We start from the raw sequence: 22,224 nt of genomic DNA on the forward strand, positions 1-22,224 counted from the left end.
AGTGCATGGTGATGCCATGCATCAAGCCCACTGGAAACGACTGGAGACAACTCAGATTGCTCTTCTGTCGAGGTGACTCTGAGCTAATAAGTAGCAAAATAGTAAGAATCACATTCTCATCCTTCATTCCAAGTGAACACTTGGCTTTCCATTGGACAACAACAAACCATAGCCAGTCAGCAGCATTTACTTCTGAAGTGCCAGGCTCTCAATCCGGGGGAGACAGAGACCAACATGAAGCCATCCCTTCCCTCCAGCGCTCCCATTGGCAACATGACCCCAGTTGGTGTCTACAGTAGGTGTGCCCTTAGTCCAGTGAGGTTTGGAAAGGGAGTGTAGGCAGAGCAGGGACAGTGTGCTGGAGTGATGGCACCTGGACCTTTCTGTTCAGTTTTGACCACTGCCCTTTATGGTGGGTGTGAGCAAACTGTAGAGTGTCTGGGAAAAGGCAGTCGGGATGGCAAAGAGCCTGCATGATGATCCTTTGAAAAGGAGCCCAAAGGCTCATGTGGGTTTAACCTGAAGAAGAGGAGATTCTCATTTTTGAGGAGCCATTGTGGAGGAGATGCAGCACGCCCTGATTGAAGCTTGGTTTCTGAAGAGTAGGAATAAGGACTAGGCCTGAGATTTCACTGGGAGAGGAGATTTCTCCACTGACACAGATTGGCCCCTCTTTTGCAATTTATAATTCTTGAGAATTGCTTAGAGCACTGAGGGGTTAAATGCCATTCTGTAATGTTAATGGGATACAAGATCTTCACCACCCATTTATTGGCCTCTTTAGAGCCCATTAGGTGGGGGCTTGCTTGCTGGAAGGCTTTCACACCTTTTGCTAATTTCTAATTCAGCCCCGAGTCACAAGGGCTTTGAGGCCTTTTGGTTCTGAGCACTGTATATATACCCCTAGTTAGTATTTTGTTTGGGGGCTGCTTGTGAGAAGGATCTTGTGATTCCCTGGGTGAGATTCTGAGTGACTGTATATTCAGAGCTCCCTGACTGCTCGGACGTAAAGGCTCTCTCCATCCAGGGCTGTATGTAAAGTGTATAGCAATATTGCTTTGATTCAGGCAGTCAGAGCCTGCTGGTCTTTATTTCTCTGCTTGTATTTTCTCTGAAGTTCAGGGTGCTGACTTTTCCCCTGAAATAGTGAATGTAATTCAAAAAGATTGTTGACTCCTTAAACAGCTGGCTTTCCTAGTGAAGCAGATCTAAGACCCTGTGCTAGTAGCCTCCTGGGGATGCCAGTGTGGTTGCTGATGTATATTCCCAGGGACTTCTGGCCAGGATGAGACTTGAACCCAGGACTTTCTGGTTTGGAGGTCAGCTCTCTGTCCATTGTGATGCCCTGCCTCTAGGGAGGATTTCATGGCAGACTTTCTTAAATTCTCTGCCCTTTCTGGAGGACTCCTTCAGGTGTGAGGTGGGCCCTCTCAAGGGCCGCTGTGCTCCTCCCCAACTTGTAAATTTAGTGATTTTGTGACTTAAAATCCAGTATTGTCTCCACTGTTCCATTATGGCAGCGTACAAAAACATAGTCAGCCATTCTTCAGTCAGTGGACAAAGAGGTTGCTTCTACTTTCTGCTTTTCCAAAGAGAGCAGCTATTTTTGAATGGGGGAGCTGGTGACTCGAGTGCATGGAGTGCCAGGCCTGAAGTCAGGAAGAGTCGCCTTCCTTGAATTCAAATCTGGCCTCAGACACTGGGCAAGTCACACTAGAGCCTGTTGGCCTCAGTTTCCTCATTTGTAAAATGAGCTGGAGAAGGAAATGACAGAACATCAAACAGAGTCACAAGAGCTAGATACCAAGAAAGTGCCTTTTTGGAGCGTTTCGGGCCAGGGTCCTGCCGCCATGTCTGGGCTGATCACTTTGCTGACTCAGCTGTATGCTGCCATATGACTTCCATGAAGATGGTAGGGAAAATTCTTGTGTTTGCAGCAGTGAGTGAGGTAAATAGCCAAAGAATGACATGGAGTGGAGAATGACCTACGTTTGATAACTCGTATTAAATAAAAGAGTAACTTGAATAGTTTTAGATATTAATTATTAAATGTTAATATTTAATTATGTTGATTATTAAATTAATTGAATATTTAAAAATTATTGCTATTAAAAGAGCTAGATAGAGGAAGGCTTCTAGTGTGCTGGGTAAATCCTTTGGAGGATTTCTAGGAAAACATGAAGAAAAAGCACATGGCTGAGCACCAGAGGCTTGGGAAGACATCTGCCCGGGGAGGCCCCTCTGCTCTGGGGTCCCAGCCCGATTGCCTGTGCGCCCTGAATCATGTTCTTCAGTGTCTCCTATTTCTGCCCCAGTGTTCTTTCTGTTCTAGTGAGTCTATGGCTCTTAATCACAACCATCTTCTGTTTTACAGCTGGAATTATTTCTCTTCTGGATGAAGAAGAACCACAGCTTAAGGTAGGGCTGCTGTTCTTGCAGAGCTTGTTATTTAGAAGGTGAGTGTCCAGGTCCGGCCCAAGTCTTCTCTCTGTGTAGGTTCTCCCACTGTCTTGGGAGCTATAGCAGAATACTGACCTTAGAAGAGAGGGAGTATTATATATATATATAGGACTTTGGAGTCCTATGAAGCCGATGAAAAACCACACTTCAGATAGGACGTGGAGAGCAGCCGGCTTCTTTGTGAGCATCAGACAGAAATGCCCCACTTAGTGCTTCAATATCAGGTTCTTTCATTCTTGTCATTTCATTTATGGGCATGCCTGCCCTCTCCTTGCCCTTAGATTGGACCTGGCGGCACAAGGGTTTTTATACTAATCTGCTTCATAAATGAGCCTGGAATTGAATTTGATGAAAATGTGGCAAGTCTTAAAGAGGGCCTTTGGACAGTTGGATCCACAAACAGTCCAGAGAGCTGATAGCCACCCTTGCCTAGTTTCTGTCCGTGCAGTTTCCAGTTGCCCTTAGGAAGAAGTGGCTCTGAGTAGTTCTGCTGGCCTGATTTCGACTAGGTGGGCCCTTTCAAGCCATGGAGAAGCAAAAGGGGGAAGAAACTGAGAGACATGAGAGAAAATAAATAGGGATTGTTAAGGCTTCCTGAATATTTAGACATATCACTGTTGGGTAGCATTTTGTAAGAGAAAGCAGGAGGGCTGGTGACCCTCCCAGTGACTGAATGTTGGTCTGATTCTCTTCTCCAGGAGTTTGCACTACAGAAGTTGAATGCAGTGGTCAATGACTTCTGGGCAGAAATTTCAGAGTCTGTAGACAAAATGTAAGCAGTCTCTTTGTTTCCATAAGGTGACCACCTTGGGCCTTGGTGCTGGCGGCACTAATGGGGACCTCTCTGCTTTTGTGTTTCTTTCAGAGAAGTCCTGTACGAAGATGAAGGTTTTCGTAGCCGCCACTTTGCTGCCCTTGTGGCATCCAAAGTGTTCTATCACTTGGGGGCTTTTGAGGAGTCTCTGAACTACGCTCTGGGAGCTGGCGACCTCTTCAATGTCAATGACAATTCAGAATATGTGGAGACCATCATAGGTGACTGCCCTCTCATGAGATGGGACTTTCTCTCCAGCTCTGTTGTCTCGAGAATATTCACTTATTAAGGACAGGGAGTTTGAGTGACCACACACCACCTTTTCTGGTGGATTTGGGGGGAGGGGAGAATGATTTCCTAATGTAAGTAAATTGCATCAAATTGGAAATTCCAATCTTTTCTATGCTTCATTTCCACCAGGGAGAATTTTAGCACTTCCCTCCAACACCTTGTTTTACTGTTTGTTTCTTTATCACAAGCAGCATCACCATCCACACTGTAAGGGTAACTCTAGAGGTATATGTCAGAAAATACTGGCTCCAAGATGTGCTAGGTTAGAGCCATAGAAACAAAGCAGAAAAGCCTGGAAGATAGACATTTCTCTCTTGGAATTGTGTTCAAAATCCATCCTTTTAGTTATCTAAATGATGGTAAGTTTTTTTTAACTTTGGCAGTTGACTTGATTTTCTGAAACAGACAAAAGTCCTTTGTAGTTTGGTCTGTTCAATAGCAAGGTAGGTAATAAAGTAGGATAGTCACTTAATTTTATTGTTAAAAGGGCACTTACTGACCAGCTAGACCAGCCAGTACTGGGAAAGGGGGCAGGGGACACCCATCAATCTCATCAATCTCCAGCACTTCAGAAGGTCACTCATGCAGCCTTTGCTTGAGACCCGCCGGTAACAGTCGATCCTCGAGTCCATCACCACCTGGGGCAGACTGCAGCCGCCTTTGGGAAAACTCTCATTTTTAGCCAGGTTTTCCTGTTACTAAACTGAGAAGTACATCTTTATACACTTTCCACCATCCTGTCCATTTACACCTTCCACTTCTGGGGCCAGACAGAACACGTCTTTATTGCATTTCGTCAAAAGTGATACATGATTAAAATAATGACACTGATTTCCTTGTGTAACTTAGTTTATATGAATTTCCCCAAATATTTTGACAGTTGCAAGATCCTCACTGCTTTGATTTCCCCACCTTGCAGTCTCTTCTCAGCCCTCGGGATCTGGCTTCCAGGCCTGGCCCTCCACTAAAGCTGTGCTCCCCATGCTGCTGACACTTTCTGAGCTGCTGACTCTGGTGGCCTTTCCCAAGAGCCTTTCTCAGGCTCTCCCACCTTGTGGACACCATGGCCTCCCTCCAGCTCTCCCACAGTTCTTGCTCCTCCCTGGCTAGGAGCTTCTCCGTCTCCTTGGCTGCATCATCATCTCCTTCCCATCCACCAAGTTGGACTGGACCCTGAGACCTGTTCTGGGGCTTTCTTCTCTCTTGCTACTCTTCTTGAGTGATTCTATTGGTCCCTTGTAGTCTGTGAATCTACACACCCAGGCCTTATTTTTCTCTCAAACTCCAAGACATTGGACATTTTTGTTTTGGTTTGTTTTTAACTAAAAATTCTTTTCAATTAATGGGCATTTTTTTCTCTCTCTCTTTCCTCCCTCAAAAAAAATTAATAAGCCAAACTTTTGTAATAAATGTGTATAATCAAGCCAAACAGAAGCCTGTGTTGGGCTTGTGCTGACACATAAGGCCTGGAGTATGTCGTGGTGGGGAGTTGGGCATTGTCCTCTGAGTTCTCGAGTCTTTTCAGGTCGTCGTCCTTACGGTGCTAGGATGCTGCTCACTTACTTTGCATCAGGTTTCTCTGCAACTGTCTTATCGTTTCTTGTGGAGCAATGATATTCTATTGCATTTATTTAGCCCTTCTCCAGTTGGTGGGCCCCCCTTTAGTGTCCAGTTCTCTGCTGTAAAAAAAAGAGCTGCATACACGTTCACACGCTGGGCCCTTTGTCTCCTCCTTGCTCTCTTGGGGTGCAGGCCTAGCAGTACTGTCCCTGGGCCCTTTGTCTCCTCCTTGCTCTCTTGGGGTACAGGCCTAGCAGTGCTGTCCCTGGGCCCTTTGTCTCTTCCTTGCTCTCTTGGGGTGCAGGCCTAGCAGTGCTGTCCCTGGGTCAGAGGGTAGGCACTGTTTTGTAGCTTTGGGGGCTTAGTTCCAAACTGCTTTCCAGAATGGGTGGACCAGCTCATAGCTCCACTATTTGTTGGACTTTTCCAAGAGATTGTCCCAAAGATACTTCACTCAAAATGCCTAAAACAGGAGCCCGTAATATTCCCCCCAGCCTCTGCCTCTGCCTCTGCCATGCTGCGCTCTTTCTGGTGGTTGGCAGCACTGCCCTGTGGCCATTACCCAGTTTAGCAGCTCATAGTCACCCTTGCCTTTTCTCTCTCCTTACTCCTGTCCAGGCCCCTGCAGGCCATTTCTTTGGTCAAGTCTTGTGCTTCTTACCAGCAGCATCTCTTCTGTCCTTCTCTCCACCCTCATTCACGGCTTCCACCAGTTCCTCCTCACTGGCCTCCTAGTCACAGCTGCCGAATGAGCGATTCAGCCATATCATCTTTTACTGCCTGTGTCTCACCTTGGAAGCCCTCAGCAGGGAGTGTCTCCTCTCCCTCCCCATTCCTGCTGCTCCCTGCAGTCCCCCTGGCCTAGCAGCACAAGGCTCCCTTGCCGACTGCGGGCCTCTCCCCACTCTGCCTTCTGGCTCTTGGCCTGTGCCCTTGCACCTGCTTCTCGAGGTCCACGTTTGCTGTGGTTCTGCTTCGCGTCCTCAGAGGCCAGCCCAGAGCCTGGAGCACGGCCGGATGGCCCGTCAGTGTTCTCAGAAGAGGCCGATGGCCTGCAGCCTGCCTGGTCACTTCTCTGAAGGGATACATAAGTATCCCTTACATAAGTATTACTGTGCTTGTTTTCAAGACAAAGAGACAACCTCCCTTCTTAGAGCCAGGCCCCGGCTGACACCGCGGCAGTGTGAGTGCTTGACCAGCTTCTTGTTTCCCTCCCCAGCCAAATGCATCGACCATTACACGAAGCAGTGTGTAGAGAATGCCGAGCTGCCTGAGGGGGAAAGGAAGCCCGTCGACCAGAGACTGGAGGGGATCGTGAACAAGATGTTTCAGAGGTGTCTGGATGATCACAAGTACAAACAGGCCATCGGCATTGCGCTGGAGACCCGCAGGCTGGATGTCTTTGAAAAGACCATATTGGAGTCGGTAGGGATGCCTGCCGGCATTGGGGGCGCGGGGCTGGATTGGGAGAAGAGTCGAAGGGGACATGTTTCGCTCAGTCATGTCACTCTTTTGTTGAACATGTTGTGTGCTCCTTGGCAGTGGGGAACAGCCGCCTCCTGGCGTGTTAGGGTTGGCCTCATTTCGGCTTGGAGCCCCCATGGCCCTGGCCACTGGCACAGAGGCCTTTCTTGGCTTCGGGAGCTCAGGGCTAACAAGCTGCATCAGACTTCAGTTGTTGGGACCGTCATCTGTGTAGTAAGCAAGGCACTTCAGCCTTGATCCCTGGGCAAAGCTCAGGGCTTGGAATTTCCCCCAAAGAAGGTTTGATGACATTTCTTGCACTTTGGTGGGAAAGCCCTGGCCAAGCCAGTTCCTTCTTGTGCCTAATCCTAGTACTTGATGTAGGGGATGGGGGTGGTCCCTGGCTAAGAGGTGGTTCTGCAGAGTGCCCAGCCTTGGGTCCGTGTGGAATTGAACATGTCTTTTGGAATGTATTTGAGAAATGAGATTGGTTGGTGACATTACACCTTCAAGAAAGAACGGTCAGTTTGAAGTTTGCAGTCCTTAAGACAGCTGGAGTGTGACTGTCTGAGGATTCATATTTTTGGAAACATTTGTTGTTTGTGGCCTAGGGTGGGACCAAAAGCAAATGTGTTCTGGGGGCTGGCAGAATTAGAGCAGGTTGTTAGTTTGGTGCCAAGGTGCTGTGCAGAGGACCAGCCAGCCCTGGCTTCTAGTGACCTCCTGGCCTCAGATGGCCCTGTTCTGAGGCTCCTGACACACCCCAGACTGTGGCCTCCAGCCTTCACATCCTCGTCCCCAAGGGCTTCCCCTAACAGAATGGTCTGACCATGATTCATGCTCCACTTCTAAAACCTGCTACTTTGAAGAATAAAAGGCAGCCTCTGTGTCCTGGCCCTGCAGGCCCTCCCCGGTCTGGTTTCTCATCAGTCCTCACGCTGTTTGCCACATGCACTGTGTTTTCTGTTCTCAACCGCTTCTCAGAATCCCGAGCTTTTTGACCTAGCCTTCTCAGCCAGGCTCCCTTCCCCATTTCTGCCCATCTCTCCAGGGATGAGAGTTCTTTCCCTCAGAAAATTATTTATGTGGATTTGTGGTCCTAGCCCCTATAGAATTGAGAGTTTGGGTCTTTTTGGACCCTTTTGTTGCAATAGCTCCCAATTCTCGAGTAGCGTGACACCGTGCTCCACCTAGCATGACTCCTAGGACCAAGGGCCCATCATTCGTGAGTGTGGAGGGAGGCGATGGGATTCTTTGTGCCACCATTGGTTAGAAGAGGCACCTGACATTGGCAGGGGCCAGAGGAGTGACCGAGGATCCCCTAGCAAGAGTGTTAGGGCCAGCATTGAGCCCAAATCTCATGACTCCCAAGCCCACGGCATGATGGCAGTGGGGTTGGCTGTACCCCAGGGAGACTGTGGCTTCATGGATCTTGCCATCCACTAAAGACCCCAGGCCCATGTCAGAACAACTAAGAGACTTCTTGGTTCTTTGTAGCTCTCTCTAGCCCACAGAGGACAGCAACGAGAAAGAAAATGCCCAAAGTTTTCCCATCCTCTATCCCTGCCCACCCTGAGAAGCCCTGTGAGCAGCAACAGTATCAGACGTCACCATCATTCAGTCAGAGGGGGCCCAATGGAATCTCTGAATCACAAAGAAAACTCTATTCATTATGCAAGGAGTTGGAGAATTTGGGGAAGATTTTCATTTTATAATGATTAAATGGTGTTTAAAGTGAGAAAGCAGGAAAGTAGGCCAGAAAACTCGTTTGCTTTGCGTTGCCAGCATTTTGTATCTAAGCTCATATTGCATGATCTAGGTCTAAGTAAACTTTATTCACTGGTAGCCACATGCAGATGCAGGGTTTCAATGGTGTCTTTCAGAATGATGTCCCCGGAATGCTGGCTTACAGTCTCAAGCTCTGCATGTCTCTGATGCAAAATAAACAGTTCCGTAATAGAGTGCTGAGGGTTCTGGTTAAAATTTACATGAATTTGGAGAAGCCGGACTTCATCAATGTTTGCCAGGTAACAATCTTCCCTCATCACCAGTCCGGTCATATCTGCTGTAATGAAAGCCACCAAATGGCCTTTGGCCTTTAGTGGATCAGAAGGCCCCCCAGTGTCTGTGACCAGACATGGATAATTCTGTAACGATCATTTATGGGCACATTGACCATTAGAACAAGGAAACGTCCTGTCGAGTTCTGTCAGGATGTTGTCTGCTTTCTTTGACCAAAGTAATTGGCTTTTTTGTGGCCTTTCTAAACACTCACCACACTTAGTTGTCTCCTTATGGTCACAGAGGAAGCAGTTGGTGGCCGCTGTTGCTTCTGTATCCAATGTGAAGGAAGTGACTTACTTTTTTTTAATGACAGTAGGCTCTTCTTTTAGTACAGACAGGTAAAGCCCAGTGGGCCCAGGTTTGTGTGAGGAGAAGGGCATCTAAGTTAGACAGAAGGGGGGGGGCATGGTGTGGTAGCTAGCTGGGCCACCACACAAGATCTTGTTTGGGCAGAATGACAAGTTGGTATTTAGGTGGTGCTGGTGCCAGAGTGGGTGGTGAGGGACAGCCACAGGCGAGCAGCTGCCCCGTAGGCAGAGTTCAGTTTTACTCTTCAGAAAGGAAGGGTTTTTTTTTTTATACACTCCCTGTCTCTTTGAAGGCACAGCTTCCTTTTATTCATTTATTTATTTTTTGGAGGGGGCAGTTGGGGTTAAGTGACTTGCCCAAGGTCACACAGCTAGTAAGTGTTAAGTGTCTGAGGCCGGATTCGAACTCAGGTCCTCCTGACTCCAGGGCTAGTGCTCTATTCACTGTGCCACCTAGCCACCCCGCATAGCTTCCTTTTAATGGGTTCTTAAAAGGCACCTTTTTTGCGGGTTCTTGGACATTGTCAAATCTTGGGTTGCTTCATTGGGTATTAAGGCAGAGGGGGAGGAATAGGATCTGGACCTGGGCTTTCCTTGGTCTAGCATTGGCATCTAGTCCTAGAGTCCTTGTGTCCTTGAGAGGCTGAGTGTCTTTCCTTGGGCTATGAGCTGGGATGGCTCCTAGGGGCTCTCTGAGCCCCAGACCAGGTCTGTGACCGCTCCAGCACACCGACACTCTGTTAGGTAGAAGAAGGACTTGGCTTCTTCAGAAGCTTTGGGGCCTTCAGGCAGGACTAAGGGCAAGGCTTCCCCGAAGGGTAGGCTTGGGGCCTAGCTCTTGTGGGCTCGTGTCTCCATCTTGCTGTTATCATCTACATTTCGTGCTTCTTTTCTTTCTGCCATTTCAGTGCTTAATCTTCTTAGACGATCCTCAGGCCGTGAGCGACATCTTGGAGAAGCTGGTCCAAGAGGACAACCTCCTCATGGCCTATCAGATCTGCTTTGACCTGTACGAGAGCGCCAGCCAGCAGTTCCTGTCCTCCGTCATCCAGAACCTCCGCGCCGTGGGCACCCCCATCGCTTCTGTGCCTGGCTCCACCAACACGGGCACCGTGCCCGGGGCCGAGAAGGAGAGGTGAGAATGGGCCCTAAGGCCTGCTCCGTCTGATCAGGGGGTGGCGACCAGGGGCTGAAGGCCACTCCCCATGCGCTGCTTGGTCTTACTGATGTGGCCAAGGCGTGGGCCACACGCTCCCTTAGAATATCCAGGAGAAGGCATCACATGGGCTGTGGAAGGGGTGATGGGGCATTAGAACCACGGAGCTATGCTTCCCAAAGCCTGGCTCTTTGGGCCTGAAGAGAACTTAGGGCTCATCCAGACCGAGCCACTGACTTGACAGATGAGTCTGCTGAGGATTGGAGAGGTAGAGGGACTGACTAAGCCAGAGTCACACAGTCAGAGCTAAAACTTCCTCCTCCTGGTGCTGCCTCTGCCAGGGAGGGGAGACTAGAGAGTGGGAGGCAGTTGTTGTGGAGGTCAGTCACGGGGTAGAAAACAGGCTTTTGCCACTCTGTTTCCCATTCTAAATCTCTGCCTTCCTTTAAAAGGCTGTTCTTATCAATTCCTTTATCCATTCTGCCATCCTTCAAATATGTGAAGGGTGTTTACAGTTATTTGCTTTTCAAAAGGCTTGGCCCTGTGACCATGGCTGGGTAAGCCAGTGTCTCAGACCTTTAGTCTCCTTATCTGTAAAATAGGTATCATAATACGTTTTCTGCCATGTAGGATAGTGGGGAGTTAAATGTCTTATAAACTTAGAAAGTGAAGGTGAGCCATGTTCGTCACTGTGACTTGGTTCCCTTCTCTCCCCTGGAGCCTTCAAGCCTGCTTTTTCCCCTAAGATTCCCAAACTCCCCACAAATCTTACCGGATAGAATCCTGGAGCTCTTGCCTGCGCTGCCCTCGGGGCGCAGGCCTGCTCCCATCTTCCTCCCAGATTCAGGCAGCAGAGTCTGGACGCTTGGCAGTGTGATTCAGAGGAGTATTCCTTTTTCTCTTGGGTCCTCTGCTCTTTGCTTATCTGATTCTCAGAGGAATGCCTTGTGCTCTCTTTATTTCAGTGAGAGTATGGAAACAGAAGAAAAGGCCGGCCACACATTTGCTGGGAAGACCCCAGAAGTGGTGAGTGTTGTTTTCGGAGAAGATGGGTTGGATGGAAAGCTCACTATTTATGAAAATATCCTCCTTGCACTGTGCCTTGGGTAATCTCTTAAGAGCCTTAATCTCTTAAAAACTTGCTTTTATGAGGGGTGGCTAGGTGGCTCAGTGAGTAAAGCACTGGCCCCAGAGTCAGGAGGACCTGAGTTCGGTTCTGGCCTCAGACACTTAACACCCACACAAAAAAAACCTAGCTGTGTAACCTTGGGCTAGTTACTTAACCCCAATTGCCCTCCAAAAGGCCAAAAAAAAAAAAACCAACTTGCTTTTATGAAGGTTACTTTTTTTTTAAATAGACAAATTGTACGATCCTGGGCACACCAACAAAACTGGGGCCTGGGCCCTGGCAAGGAAGAGATTTGTTCATAATCCACAATTAACATGGAGAAAACGACAGCTTTCTGTTGAGTTTGGCATATTTCTGCAGTAAATTCTATGTGTGCATTTGTTTGTTCAGGACAGCCAGGGGGCACAGTGCACAGAGCACTGGGCCTGGAGTCAGGAAGACTCACTTTCCTGAGTTCAAATGTGACCTCAGACACTACTAGCTGTGTGACCCTGGGCAAGTCATTTCACCCTGTTTGCCTCAGTTTCCTCATCTGTCAAATGAGACTGGAAAAGGAAATGGCCAAACCACTCCAGTGTCTTTTCCAAGAAAACCCTGAATAGGGGCACAAAGAGTCTGACACCACTGAAGGGACTGAACGACCGCGTGTATGTGCCACCTCCTTTGTTTATTTCACATAATAAGGCCCATCTGACACCCAGGAATCTTCCCCTCCTTCCTCTTCTCACACAGCCCGTTTCTGAGAAACAACAAAGCTCCCTATCCCTTCCTCATTTCTGCAGCAGAGTTGTCTTCTTTTTACCCTTTCTCCTTTCTCTCCTCTTCAGACCCTCAGAACAGAACCAGTCCATCTCCCCACCCCCAGCCCTGGGACCTCTGTTCTTACAAAACTCACTCATTGCCCTTTGAAGAGATAAGATTCTGAAAGGACAAAAGCATCTTCTTCCCCTATTAGATTGTTAGCACTGTATTGTTGTAGCAGCAAGCACCCCAGCGTCCCCAGGGTGGCTGCCAACACAGGTTCTTAAATCTGCTTTGCTAAAGGAAAGCAACTCAAAATTGGTTAACAAGCTTACTTTAGTCAGTCAAATATATATCATTTACCTAGTTCAGGGAAAAAAGGTCAGCACCCTGAACTTCAGAATATACCGACAGAATTATCAAGATAGAGAAACAGATCAAGTAGACAGGTTTCCAAACTGTCCAACCATTACATCCATACCAAATCAATATCTGGGTTTTTCAAAGCTGGGGGCTCTCAACAACGGCTCCCCAGAGTCTCATCTGATCAAATCACAGAACACTTATCAGAGTGAGCCCCAAAGCAAAGCCTTAAATCAGGGTTTATATAGCCTGCTCCTGGCTCAGAGAATGTAACAACCTTATTGACTCACTGGCCAATCAAAAAGTATCTACTGAAAAACAAGCCTCCCACCCCAGGCTCCAGGTGCATTTTAGCCTAGGGGCAGGGAAGATCTTAAAAATTTACATTCCCATTACAGTCCTCAGACAGTCCCTTCTAATTGCTCCAATAGTTTATCTTTCTGGGTTTTTCTGGATTCTTGTTTATATTTAAAAATTCCTACTTAGCTCTTGTATTTTCATCAGAAATGCTTGAAAGACTTTTATTTCATTGGATATTCATTCCATCTCCATCTCCACCCCTGGTAAGATTATATTTAGATTTTTCAGGATAAGTTTTTCTTGGTTGTAAACCTATCTCCTGCCTTGTAATAATTGTATTTCAAATTCTCCTCTCATTTAGAGTAGAAGCTTCCTGGTCTTATGTGATCTAGACACACAGGTTCATGAGTGTCTGGTCCTGCTGGGCGTGTGGCAGCAGCACCCTTTCCTCTTGCCTGTGGTTGACTTTTTGGACATTTCTGGGAATGGAAGGAGTCACTTTGCAGAATTTCTTATTGGATTTCTTAATCATTATTTGTTCTGGTGTAAATTTCCAGTTTTTTTCTGGAGTTAGGGGCACAGGAGCTGGACAGGAAGCCCTATTGGCCAGACATGTGCTGTGAATCTTTCTGTTCAGATGGGTTTTTCACCTCTGCTTTTGATGTCTTTGGGATGTCTGCCCTGTAGGTATGTTACCGGAGGCAGAGATGGGTGTTGTAGCCATTGACAGGATGAGCCATGTGTCCTCCGAGCTTCTGCATCGTGCTTCTTCCCCTGTACTGGGGTCTGGGCTAGTGGCCCTTCCCATGAAGGTCGTGTTATAGGCTGAGGCATAGAGGAAGGCGCGGTCTTGATGATCACACATTTTCTTTCTTTCTGCAGAACCCAGAGCCCAAGGACCAGATATCAAAAATGATTAAAATTTTAAGTGGTGAAATGGCGATTGAATTACATCTTCAGTTTTTAATACGAAATAATAATACAGACCTCATGATTCTAAAAAACACAAAGGTAGGAGAAGTTGTCTTCTTGTCCTTGGAATCCCTGCATTCTTTTGTGTACTCCCCGCATTAAATGTCTCATCTCCCTCCCGAGCCTGGAGATTAGTAGGGAGCCAAAGAGTGAATATTAGACTCATGGGGGAGGGAACATCAGGCTTGCCTCGCTCCTTTTTAAAAGTATTTTCTTCTTTCTTTTGAACTTAATGGTCGTCTGCGGCATAAAATACAAGTTGTGCCATGGCCAGAGAATGGCATGGACATAGGGCCTTCTGTCACATAGAGTATCTTGTTTTAAAGTGTTCTGTTCCTTTATCCTCATCCCTGATAACGCATGTAGTAAAACTCCACTAATTTCAGCACGTGACAGTAGGAGGACAATCTGAGTCCTTGGAAATTCGGAGAAGTCGAATCTTCCTGTTATTCAGTGTCAGAATTGTCGTGTTTTTTACATTGAATACGGTTAAGTGTGCTTGCTCTTGAAAAGCTAGGTGTGTGCGCGTGACGTTTCCCTGTTTATCTGTCACTTCAGAAGCTGCTTCATCTTTATGTCTGATTATCCACTGGCAATGTTTCTTAAGCTAGCTTCAGTTTTTGCTGTCTGCGCTGTTTCACAGTAACCACATAAATAATCAGCAGGAGAGCTCATTGTTTAAACAGTCCGTCTGTAATTGGAAGAACTATTTTAATTTACAGAGTCTCTTAATTTAATTCATTTTCTTTTCATTTATCATCCTTTCTCAAAGGAGGCTACTCATTCCTAAACCAGCTTCTCAATCACATGCCCTGGGAGTAGCATTCCTTTGGGTTCCTTCATACTAATAATTTCTTGTTCATATTTGCTGGAGACTATTTTCATTTGCAAGATGAACAAAAACACAAGGGTCATTTTTGGAGAGTTGATTTTTTCGCCTCTAAGGGCTTGTGTGTATTTGTCCTAATGCATTCATCATGGTTGGAGTGTTTAAATATTTGGGTCCTTATGGGATGGCTCATTTCCCTTCTTTCACCTGGCACTGATCTGTGGTATCTAACATGTGGCCTTCCTGTGACTCTCTGCTACCTCGTGAATATGTAATCATTTATTTCAGGGTGACCCCTGACAGGCTGCAGTCAGCCAGCCTGGACAGTAGGATATACAGCTCATTAGCCTTGGCCCATTGCTTTTTCACCTTCTGGGCTGGGTTCCAGGCTTAGGGGTTCTTTGCCTCCTTTGTGTCATAGATCCTCGGGTGGCCTAGGCTAACCTTGGGACCCTTTCTCCAAATAATATTTTTAAACACGTGAAATAAAATGCAAAGAATTACTGAGGACACCAGTAATGTTGCAATGCAGTTACCTCAGTGTTTTAACAGTTTAAAAATGTAATACAGCCATAAAAAGTAGAGCCTCAGGCTTTACCTGAAGTTGAGGGACTTTTTCATGGGTCAGTAGAGATAACCAAAATTGTGTCTCCTATTTTGGGGCTTTGTGCATGTTTTTGATGATGAAACAGCCATTTGGAAATAGAACATTCTGGCTTATGGTCATTGACTGTGTATCCTCTCTGAGTTAGAGGGGGGTCTGCTATATGGACAGTCAGGGGACCCGAGACCCAGGCCCAGTTTGGTGATGGATCTCTTTGAGCCTCATTTTCCCCACCTGTAAAATGGGCATGAAGATAAATGTACTGCCTCTTTACCTCATGAAGTTTGAGGAAAGTACTTTGTACACCTTAAAAGCACTGATAATTGAAGGATAATTATTTTGCATTATAATTAATAGAGTAACCCTGACATTAAAAGAATACTTGTGTTTTCTAAGCTAGTTAGCTCATTTGTCCAAAGAAATGTCTTTCCCCTTCATTATGTGTGTCTCTCCCAGGTAAAACTCAGGCTTTGTTTTTCTAGGATGCAGTGCGGAACTCCGTATGTCACACAGCCACAGTCATAGCCAATTCTTTCATGCACTGTGGGACGACAAGTGACCAGTTCCTTAGGTAAATATGTGTGCAGGGCTGGTGTGGACATGACTGGGCTATCTTTATTTTTCTAAGTGAGAACTGAGGAACAGAAAAAGGAAACATATAAAAGCTACTTATTGTGTGATGTTTGAAAACCCATTTGAATGATAGACTTTTAAATTGTGAGACTCTTATGTCCTGGTGGGGTTTGAGTTTGTCTGTAGAGGAATCCTGCAGGGTTTTCTGTGTTGTGAAAACATGAGCTTCTGTGAAGCATGGACTAAATTATTACCATTCAAGGTCATGGCCTTGGCCTCCAGGGTGACACCATGGGTGGTAAAGCAAATACGCAATGGCCAACAGCAGAGGTTAGCCCAGTGACCAAAGTGACCTTTGACAGCCTGAATTGTTGAGTGCCTGGCAGAGCAGCAGATGAACAGGCAACTCCCATTGCAGTGGGTTAAATCCATGGAATGGGGACCTTGATTTATGACTGTCTGGAAGCAGAATGCCCTGGTCACACTGGGCTTAGCTGGGAGCCACTTTCTGCAGACACTTGGAAGTCGTTTTCTAATGACCCCAAGCATAGTATGAACAAATGTCTCTAACTCTGTGTTTCGGCTAGCATTACTGACTTGTCTTTCTTTGCAGAGATAATTTGGAATGGCTTGCCAGAGCCACGAACTGGGCAAAGTTTACTGCAACTGCCAGTCTGGGAGTAATTCATAAGGTAACTGCAGGCTGGGGAACACTCGCCAGCAGCTGTTCTTCAGGTTTAGTGCTTGAGAATGAATGTGAAGCATAATTTAGTTAGTTATCCACAGTTTGTAACCCACTGCTAGCTGGAAAAGGCCCCAGGAGACCTCTTGGCGCCGCAGTTGTTGGCGGTGGGCTGCGATCCTTATGAAATAGCTTCCCTTTAATTCTCTCCACACAGCCATCCATCAGAATGTGTAGTCTGCCAAGGTGTAGATATTTTCATCTGTTTTATGTTAAGTTCTCTAAACGAATATGCATTAAGTGCCTGCTGTATGCTAGGCACCCAACCAGGGACTCAGGAAACAAAGGCAAAAATTTGGAAGTCCTCACCCTAAGAGAACTACCATTCGATGTCCTTTCCCAGCTTTGGGCCATCTTTTGTCTTAGCTGGTGAATGGCCTGCCACTTCTGCTCTCTCCGTCTCCTGTGCGTGCATGGGATGCCCAAGCGTTGTGCATGTGCTGCACTGAGGAGCAGTGAGGGCTATGTCACTTGGGTCCATTTCACAAAGACAGTGTCAGGGGCAGCCCAGGCTTCATCGCTCTCTGGTTGGCAGCCTCCATGTCTGGGAGCATGACTATCATCTTGGGACAGATCCCAGGCCAGGAAGCTTACTCCCCCTGCCAGTTTCTCTAGGGATGCAGGATTGCTTCTGAGTCCTTCGAGATGCCCTGAGTGCGTGTCCTCCAGCCAAACTCAGCAGAAAAGTGAGAGTCCTCTCAGCCTTAGGGGATCTGTGTGTACATTGTGAGGAGGCATTATGGGCATGTCCAAAGCTCACCCATAGTGTGGGGGAATGAGGTGTGATGCAGATTTGTGTATTAGGATTGCATCCCTTGGTAGGCAGAGAAAGATCACATCTAGTCGTGGCCATCCTGAAAGCTTCATTGTGGAGGTGATGGCCTCGAAGGACAGGGAAGCAGCATGAGAGAGAGCAGTGGTGCTAGCTACCATCTGGGTAGAGCTCTGAGGTTGGCAAAGTCCTTTACAAATGCTCGCTCATTTGGATGTATTGGGGGAGAATTGTTGATATTTTAGTTGGTGCATGGGAGGCTTGGGAGGCAGCAGAACACAGAGCCTTGAATGTCAGACCAAGGCTGATGTTAGGCAGCGAGCAGGGAACCATGCCTGGGCATGCAGTAGTCCAGCCCATGCATTAGGGAGCTTGATGTGGGCCCAGCCCAGGAGGAACAACTAGGGGTGCTTAAAAAACTGCCGGAGGCGCCTTTTTGATGGCCAGCTTAGGCCCCCAATGAGAGCATACTGACTTCCTGGAAATAGGAGGATTTACTGTTATTCTGAAGGGTCAGGGGAGGAAACATCCATTTGGGGAATGTTACCCAGTGTATCAAGTGGTAATTCCTGCTCACATTCTAGGCCAAGAAAATGTTTATCTGAACAGCTTAATGTCTGTTTCCTTGTATCAGGAATTGAGAACTGTACTATTGACATGACTGTTTCCCATTGCCTTAAGGGCCATGAGGTGCTCCCCTCCCAGAGCCCCTCCTTGTCTCTCTGGAGGATGTTCAGCTCTTGCTTTTTAGTTGTCAGCTTCTTTGTCATCAAGAGTTCCACTGGGCTCTTGGGGTCTGGAGGCGGGGCTAGGTGACAGAGAAAGCAGCCGCAAGGAGGGGGATTCTCTGTAGCTTTTCTTCCTTCCTCCAGAGCTGGGTCCAGATGAGAAAACTGGTGCATTTTACAGAAGGTTTGAGGAAGTAATGAGACAAGAAAAGCCCCTGTTTAGTGGGGTGTTCTAGGCACCATGGGGACCTCACGAGTCTCCCTGAAAAAATTCCCACCTTTATTTGTAGAGAAAAGTGATGAAGAAGAAAAGTCGGGTTTTGATCTGCACATGAATGAAAAGGTCCCTTGTTGGATCTCAGAACAATTCGTGTGCGTCTCAGGAACTTCAGAGCCGATGGCCAGCCATCCTCAGGGTTAGGACTCCTGGCATCATGCTTCTGAGGCATCTGGCTGTGTGACCCTGGGCAACTCCCAGGACACTGGAAGTCTCACCAGTGAAGGCATAGGTCTTCCCTTCTTGCTTCCCCTCCAGAACCCCAAATCTCAGTCTGTACCTTCGTGTCCTCTCAGCTGTTAATGTCTCTGAGGGAGTGGAGTGTGTCCTCTTTATCTTGGTGTTGCTTACAGCTGGGGCAAGGCTTTGTTAAATGAACAAAAGGGCCCCCTTCTACAGACATCGATCATTCTGTCAGATACTAATAGTAGGAACATCCTAAAATAAGATCGTTTTCTCCACAACACTTTTATTGTTTAATTTACAGGGTCACGAGAAGGAAGCATTACAATTAATGGCAACCTATCTCCCCAAGGATACCTCTCCGGGGTCAGCCTATCAGGAAGGCGGAGGTCTCTACGCATTGGGTCTCATTCATGCCAATCATGGTGGAGACATAATTGACTATCTGCTTAATCAGCTCAAGAATGCCAGCAATGATGTGAGCACATGAATGTCAAGGGAATGACAACTTTTAAAAAGGCCTGGGAAAGCAGCTGGTTTGTGAACTGGTCTTAGCATGTGGAAATTTTTAAGTACACAGAAAAGCATAAATTCCTTACTCTTGTAATTGTAAAAATGATCCTGGCTGTCTTTGTCTCTCCGACAAAAAGTTCATTTCTCATTTCTATAACCGTCAAAACAAAGCACCAGGTAGTTGAAAAGTGTGTGTGTGTGTGTGTGTGTGTGTGTGTACACATACATATATAAATCAGTAGGGGTATACACATACATATATGTGCACATACATGCATACATGTGGATATGGATGATGATGGGCAGTGTAGTGCATTGGCTTGAGTGCTGACCTCAGCAACGAGGACCTGGGCTCAAGGCCGACCTCTACCACACACTGGCTCTGTGACCCCGGACAAGTCACTTGATCTTACCCTGGAAGGTAGATGCTATTGTTATCACCATTGTACACATGAAGGAACTACAGCAGACAGTAGTGCTGTGACTTGCCCAGGGTCACACAGCTAAGAAGCGTGTGAAGCTGCATTTGATCTCAGCTCCCCAGCTCCCAAGCACACAGTCCATTCATGGTGTCCCCAAATTGCCCACGTGCTGTGTTCTTAGGAAGCAACTTTTAGTGACTTGGTCTGTGTTTCCCTTTTGGTCAGAGGGACCCTTCAGAACCAGGCCAAGAAGGGAAGGTGCTTGGGCTAATTAGACTCTGGCAGTCTAACCTCACTCATTCCTGCTGCTTGTCTGCCTTCCTGTCTTGTGGCATGGGCTGTTTGTGTTTTTTTAATGGCAGTAGTCTTCCCAAGTTGAGGAGGGCCCAGTATGAGCAAACCCTGTTCTTTTCCTAGATTGTCCGGCACGGTGGCAGCTTGGGCCTTGGATTGGCTGCCATGGGCACTGCCCGCCAGGATGTCTATGATCTGCTCAAAACAAACCTGTACCAGGATGATGCTGTGACAGGTAATGTATTTCTCTCGAAAGCAGCAGAGATGGGGCTCTTAGGTGCACAGCTCCTTGAATAGATTTCAAGGGGCTCTCAGCCTTGAAATTTTTATTATTTGGATTGCTAGATTTCATCATAATTGGTTTCCTGTGTAGTCCTGTGTTTATGCATTAAAAAATAGGGTTCAGAGAAGGGGTCCCCAGGTTTTCCTAGCCTGCGGCTGTGTTCCACAATGCACATGCACACCCTGCTCTGAAGCCGGCAACCTTTTTTATTTCTTTTTTAAGTCAAGTCTGTCATTTCACTGGTGTCGGGAACTCTGGGTGCCTGCCAGGTCTTTACCAGTGCAAGGGTAGTGTCTTGTCAGTAGTTGTGAGTGGTCTGATGTGCACTGTGTCCCCAGAATCACCCAGGCAGGACACAGGAGAAGCAGGACCAGAGCCTGTGTCTTGACTCTGGGCCTCTGATCAGCTTCTCTATAAACTCCTACAGATTAAGGAAGGACTCTCTGAATTTGCTCCTCCTGTTGTATGGAAATGTAAAATCAGGGTGACCTTGAAAGGGACTTTTCCCATCCCATTTGTATTGGAAGAGGGAGGGTCTCCCTCTTCCTCTGTCTGAAGTAGCCGAGGCCTGGGTGTCTTCTGGCCCCTGCTACGGGATGGGCTTTTACTATCAAGGTGTCTCTTGGGACGCTTTCTCTAGGGCTCACTTCTGATGCTTAGCCAAAAGGAGAGAATTTTGAAAATAGTTCAGTCTCCCCACTCAGAAAACTGAAGGATTTGGAACTTGCCAAAACTTAGAGTCAGATTTAAAATGAAAAGACGAACTTGCCAACCTTGAACATCAGCCACTGAGAGTACTTTATTGGAGACCTTTTCTTTGTAGCAGAATGTTTGAAAAGAAAGTGCTCACACTTAGAGGTGACAGTGTCTCATATCTCATCCTGCTTTGTAGTGATACCTTTCGTCCCCAGTCATCTGTGATGCTTTGTTGACTTGGAATAAAGCTCTTAAATGTTAGTTACTAACAGATTCCTTCTTGATGTCCAGGAGAAGCAGCTGGCCTTGCCCTGGGCCTGGTTATGTTAGGTTCCAAAAATGCCCAAGCTATCGAGGACATGGTTGGCTATGCCCAGGAGACCCAGCACGAGAAGATCTTACGGGGCCTTGCAGTTGGCATTGCTTTGGTAATGTACGGGAGGATGGAGGAAGCTGACGCCCTCATTGAGTCTCTGTGCCGGGATAAGGTGAGAGCATCTCCTGGGGACTGGTGGTCCAGTTCATGGCGGTGGAGTATCTGTTGACAGGCTTTTCCTGCCCCACTGACTCTCCCCACACTGCTGCACTCATCTTCCCTCCAGATGAGATTGTTTTTGTAAAGGTCTCAGCACCCAGCATGGACCATAGCTGGTGTTTAATATGCTCGTCCTTTTTCCTTCCCCTCCAGAAATTTGTCTTTTGTAATGATGCACATTTGCTTGCACGGCTCCTTTGTAAAAACTGAGGAGTTGATTTGGATGGAGGGGAGGGAGTCAGTGACTCGCGTAGGTGTTAGCCTGTGAAGTCTCGCTAGGGAGTCCACAAGTTGTCCTGAGGGAGGAGGGACTTTCCCTTTTGAAAAATAAAATTTTAATTTTACTGATGTTTTTTACATCATCCGTATTTCTTATTATGTTCCTTTTCCCCTTCCCAGAAATCCATCCCTTAGATCAGAAAACAAAATAAAGACAAAAGCAGTGCAGCCAAACTAACCGGCGCCTCAGAGCCCCCCTTCTCAGCCTCCTACTCGGGGCTGGTAGGTGGGTGTGGAGGCCACATTCGTGTGGGGGCAGGATGAGCTTCACCATTGTCTTCACCAAGTTTACAGCAAAAACAGCCACTCTTGTTTTCACGTAAAAAGATGGTAGTACTTCATAGATGCCGTTCTTGCTCCTAACTCACTGCCTTCCTTCTCAGTGAGGTCTCCTTCCCTCACACCTCACGCATGCACACACATGCTCTCGTCATGAGTCAGACTCACCAACATGGCAGCAGGCCAACTCCTCCTTCACCCTCTGCCACCATTTGTCCTCCTCCCTTCCTGGGAAGGGCCTGGTGGGCCATTTGTTGTCTTGCCCAGGATTTGGAAGCCTCTCCCTGCCGTCTTCCTTGGAATTATTGTGGCCTTTCTGGGAACTGGCCTCTTGGATTTGCTTGCAGTGCTTGGCATTGGTTCAGACGAGTCTGCCCACACTTCTCTGAATTCTTCTAATTTCTCATTTCCTAATGGTGCCAAAGCTCTCCATGTGAAGCAGCATATGTAGTACCTACAGACCTGGCCGTGTAGTCAGAAAAATCCGGCCTCAGGTCCTGCCTCTGATATGTCCAGGCAGGGGTGACCCTGGGGAGCTGACATGACTTTTCACTGGCCCAGACAGCTCAATAAGGTGCAAAGCAGTTGCTGCT

At 47.2% G+C, this 22,224-nt stretch overlaps 2 protein-coding genes across 2 annotated transcripts in view; one reads left to right on the forward strand and one right to left on the reverse strand.

Moving 5' to 3' along the window:
• HES6 (hes family bHLH transcription factor 6) overlaps nucleotides 1-22,224 on the reverse strand; it is a 312,570-nt gene that overhangs the window by 236,833 nt on the left and 53,513 nt on the right. The window lies entirely within an intron of this gene.
• Nucleotides 1-22,224, forward strand: part of PSMD1 (proteasome 26S subunit, non-ATPase 1) — a 118,984-nt gene that overhangs the window by 11,799 nt on the left and 84,961 nt on the right. Inside the window, exons 2-14 of the mRNA XM_069103257.1 lie at nucleotides 2,375-2,418; nucleotides 3,159-3,232; nucleotides 3,326-3,495; nucleotides 6,345-6,550; nucleotides 8,473-8,616; nucleotides 9,870-10,096; nucleotides 11,083-11,143; nucleotides 13,533-13,661; nucleotides 15,538-15,626; nucleotides 16,242-16,320; nucleotides 18,635-18,808; nucleotides 19,683-19,794; nucleotides 20,830-21,026. Coding sequence (XP_068959358.1) covers nucleotides 2,375-2,418; nucleotides 3,159-3,232; nucleotides 3,326-3,495; nucleotides 6,345-6,550; nucleotides 8,473-8,616; nucleotides 9,870-10,096; nucleotides 11,083-11,143; nucleotides 13,533-13,661; nucleotides 15,538-15,626; nucleotides 16,242-16,320; nucleotides 18,635-18,808; nucleotides 19,683-19,794; nucleotides 20,830-21,026 — 1,706 coding nt within the window. The remainder of the gene's footprint in view (nucleotides 1-2,374; nucleotides 2,419-3,158; nucleotides 3,233-3,325; nucleotides 3,496-6,344; nucleotides 6,551-8,472; nucleotides 8,617-9,869; nucleotides 10,097-11,082; nucleotides 11,144-13,532; nucleotides 13,662-15,537; nucleotides 15,627-16,241; nucleotides 16,321-18,634; nucleotides 18,809-19,682; nucleotides 19,795-20,829; nucleotides 21,027-22,224) is intronic.

This window comes from Petaurus breviceps, unplaced genomic scaffold, assembly GCF_028583685.1.
Source record: "Petaurus breviceps papuanus isolate PSGF00001 unplaced genomic scaffold, PetGlider_PUasm1.0 567, whole genome shotgun sequence".
Taxonomy (NCBI): Eukaryota; Metazoa; Chordata; class Mammalia; order Diprotodontia; family Petauridae; genus Petaurus; species Petaurus breviceps.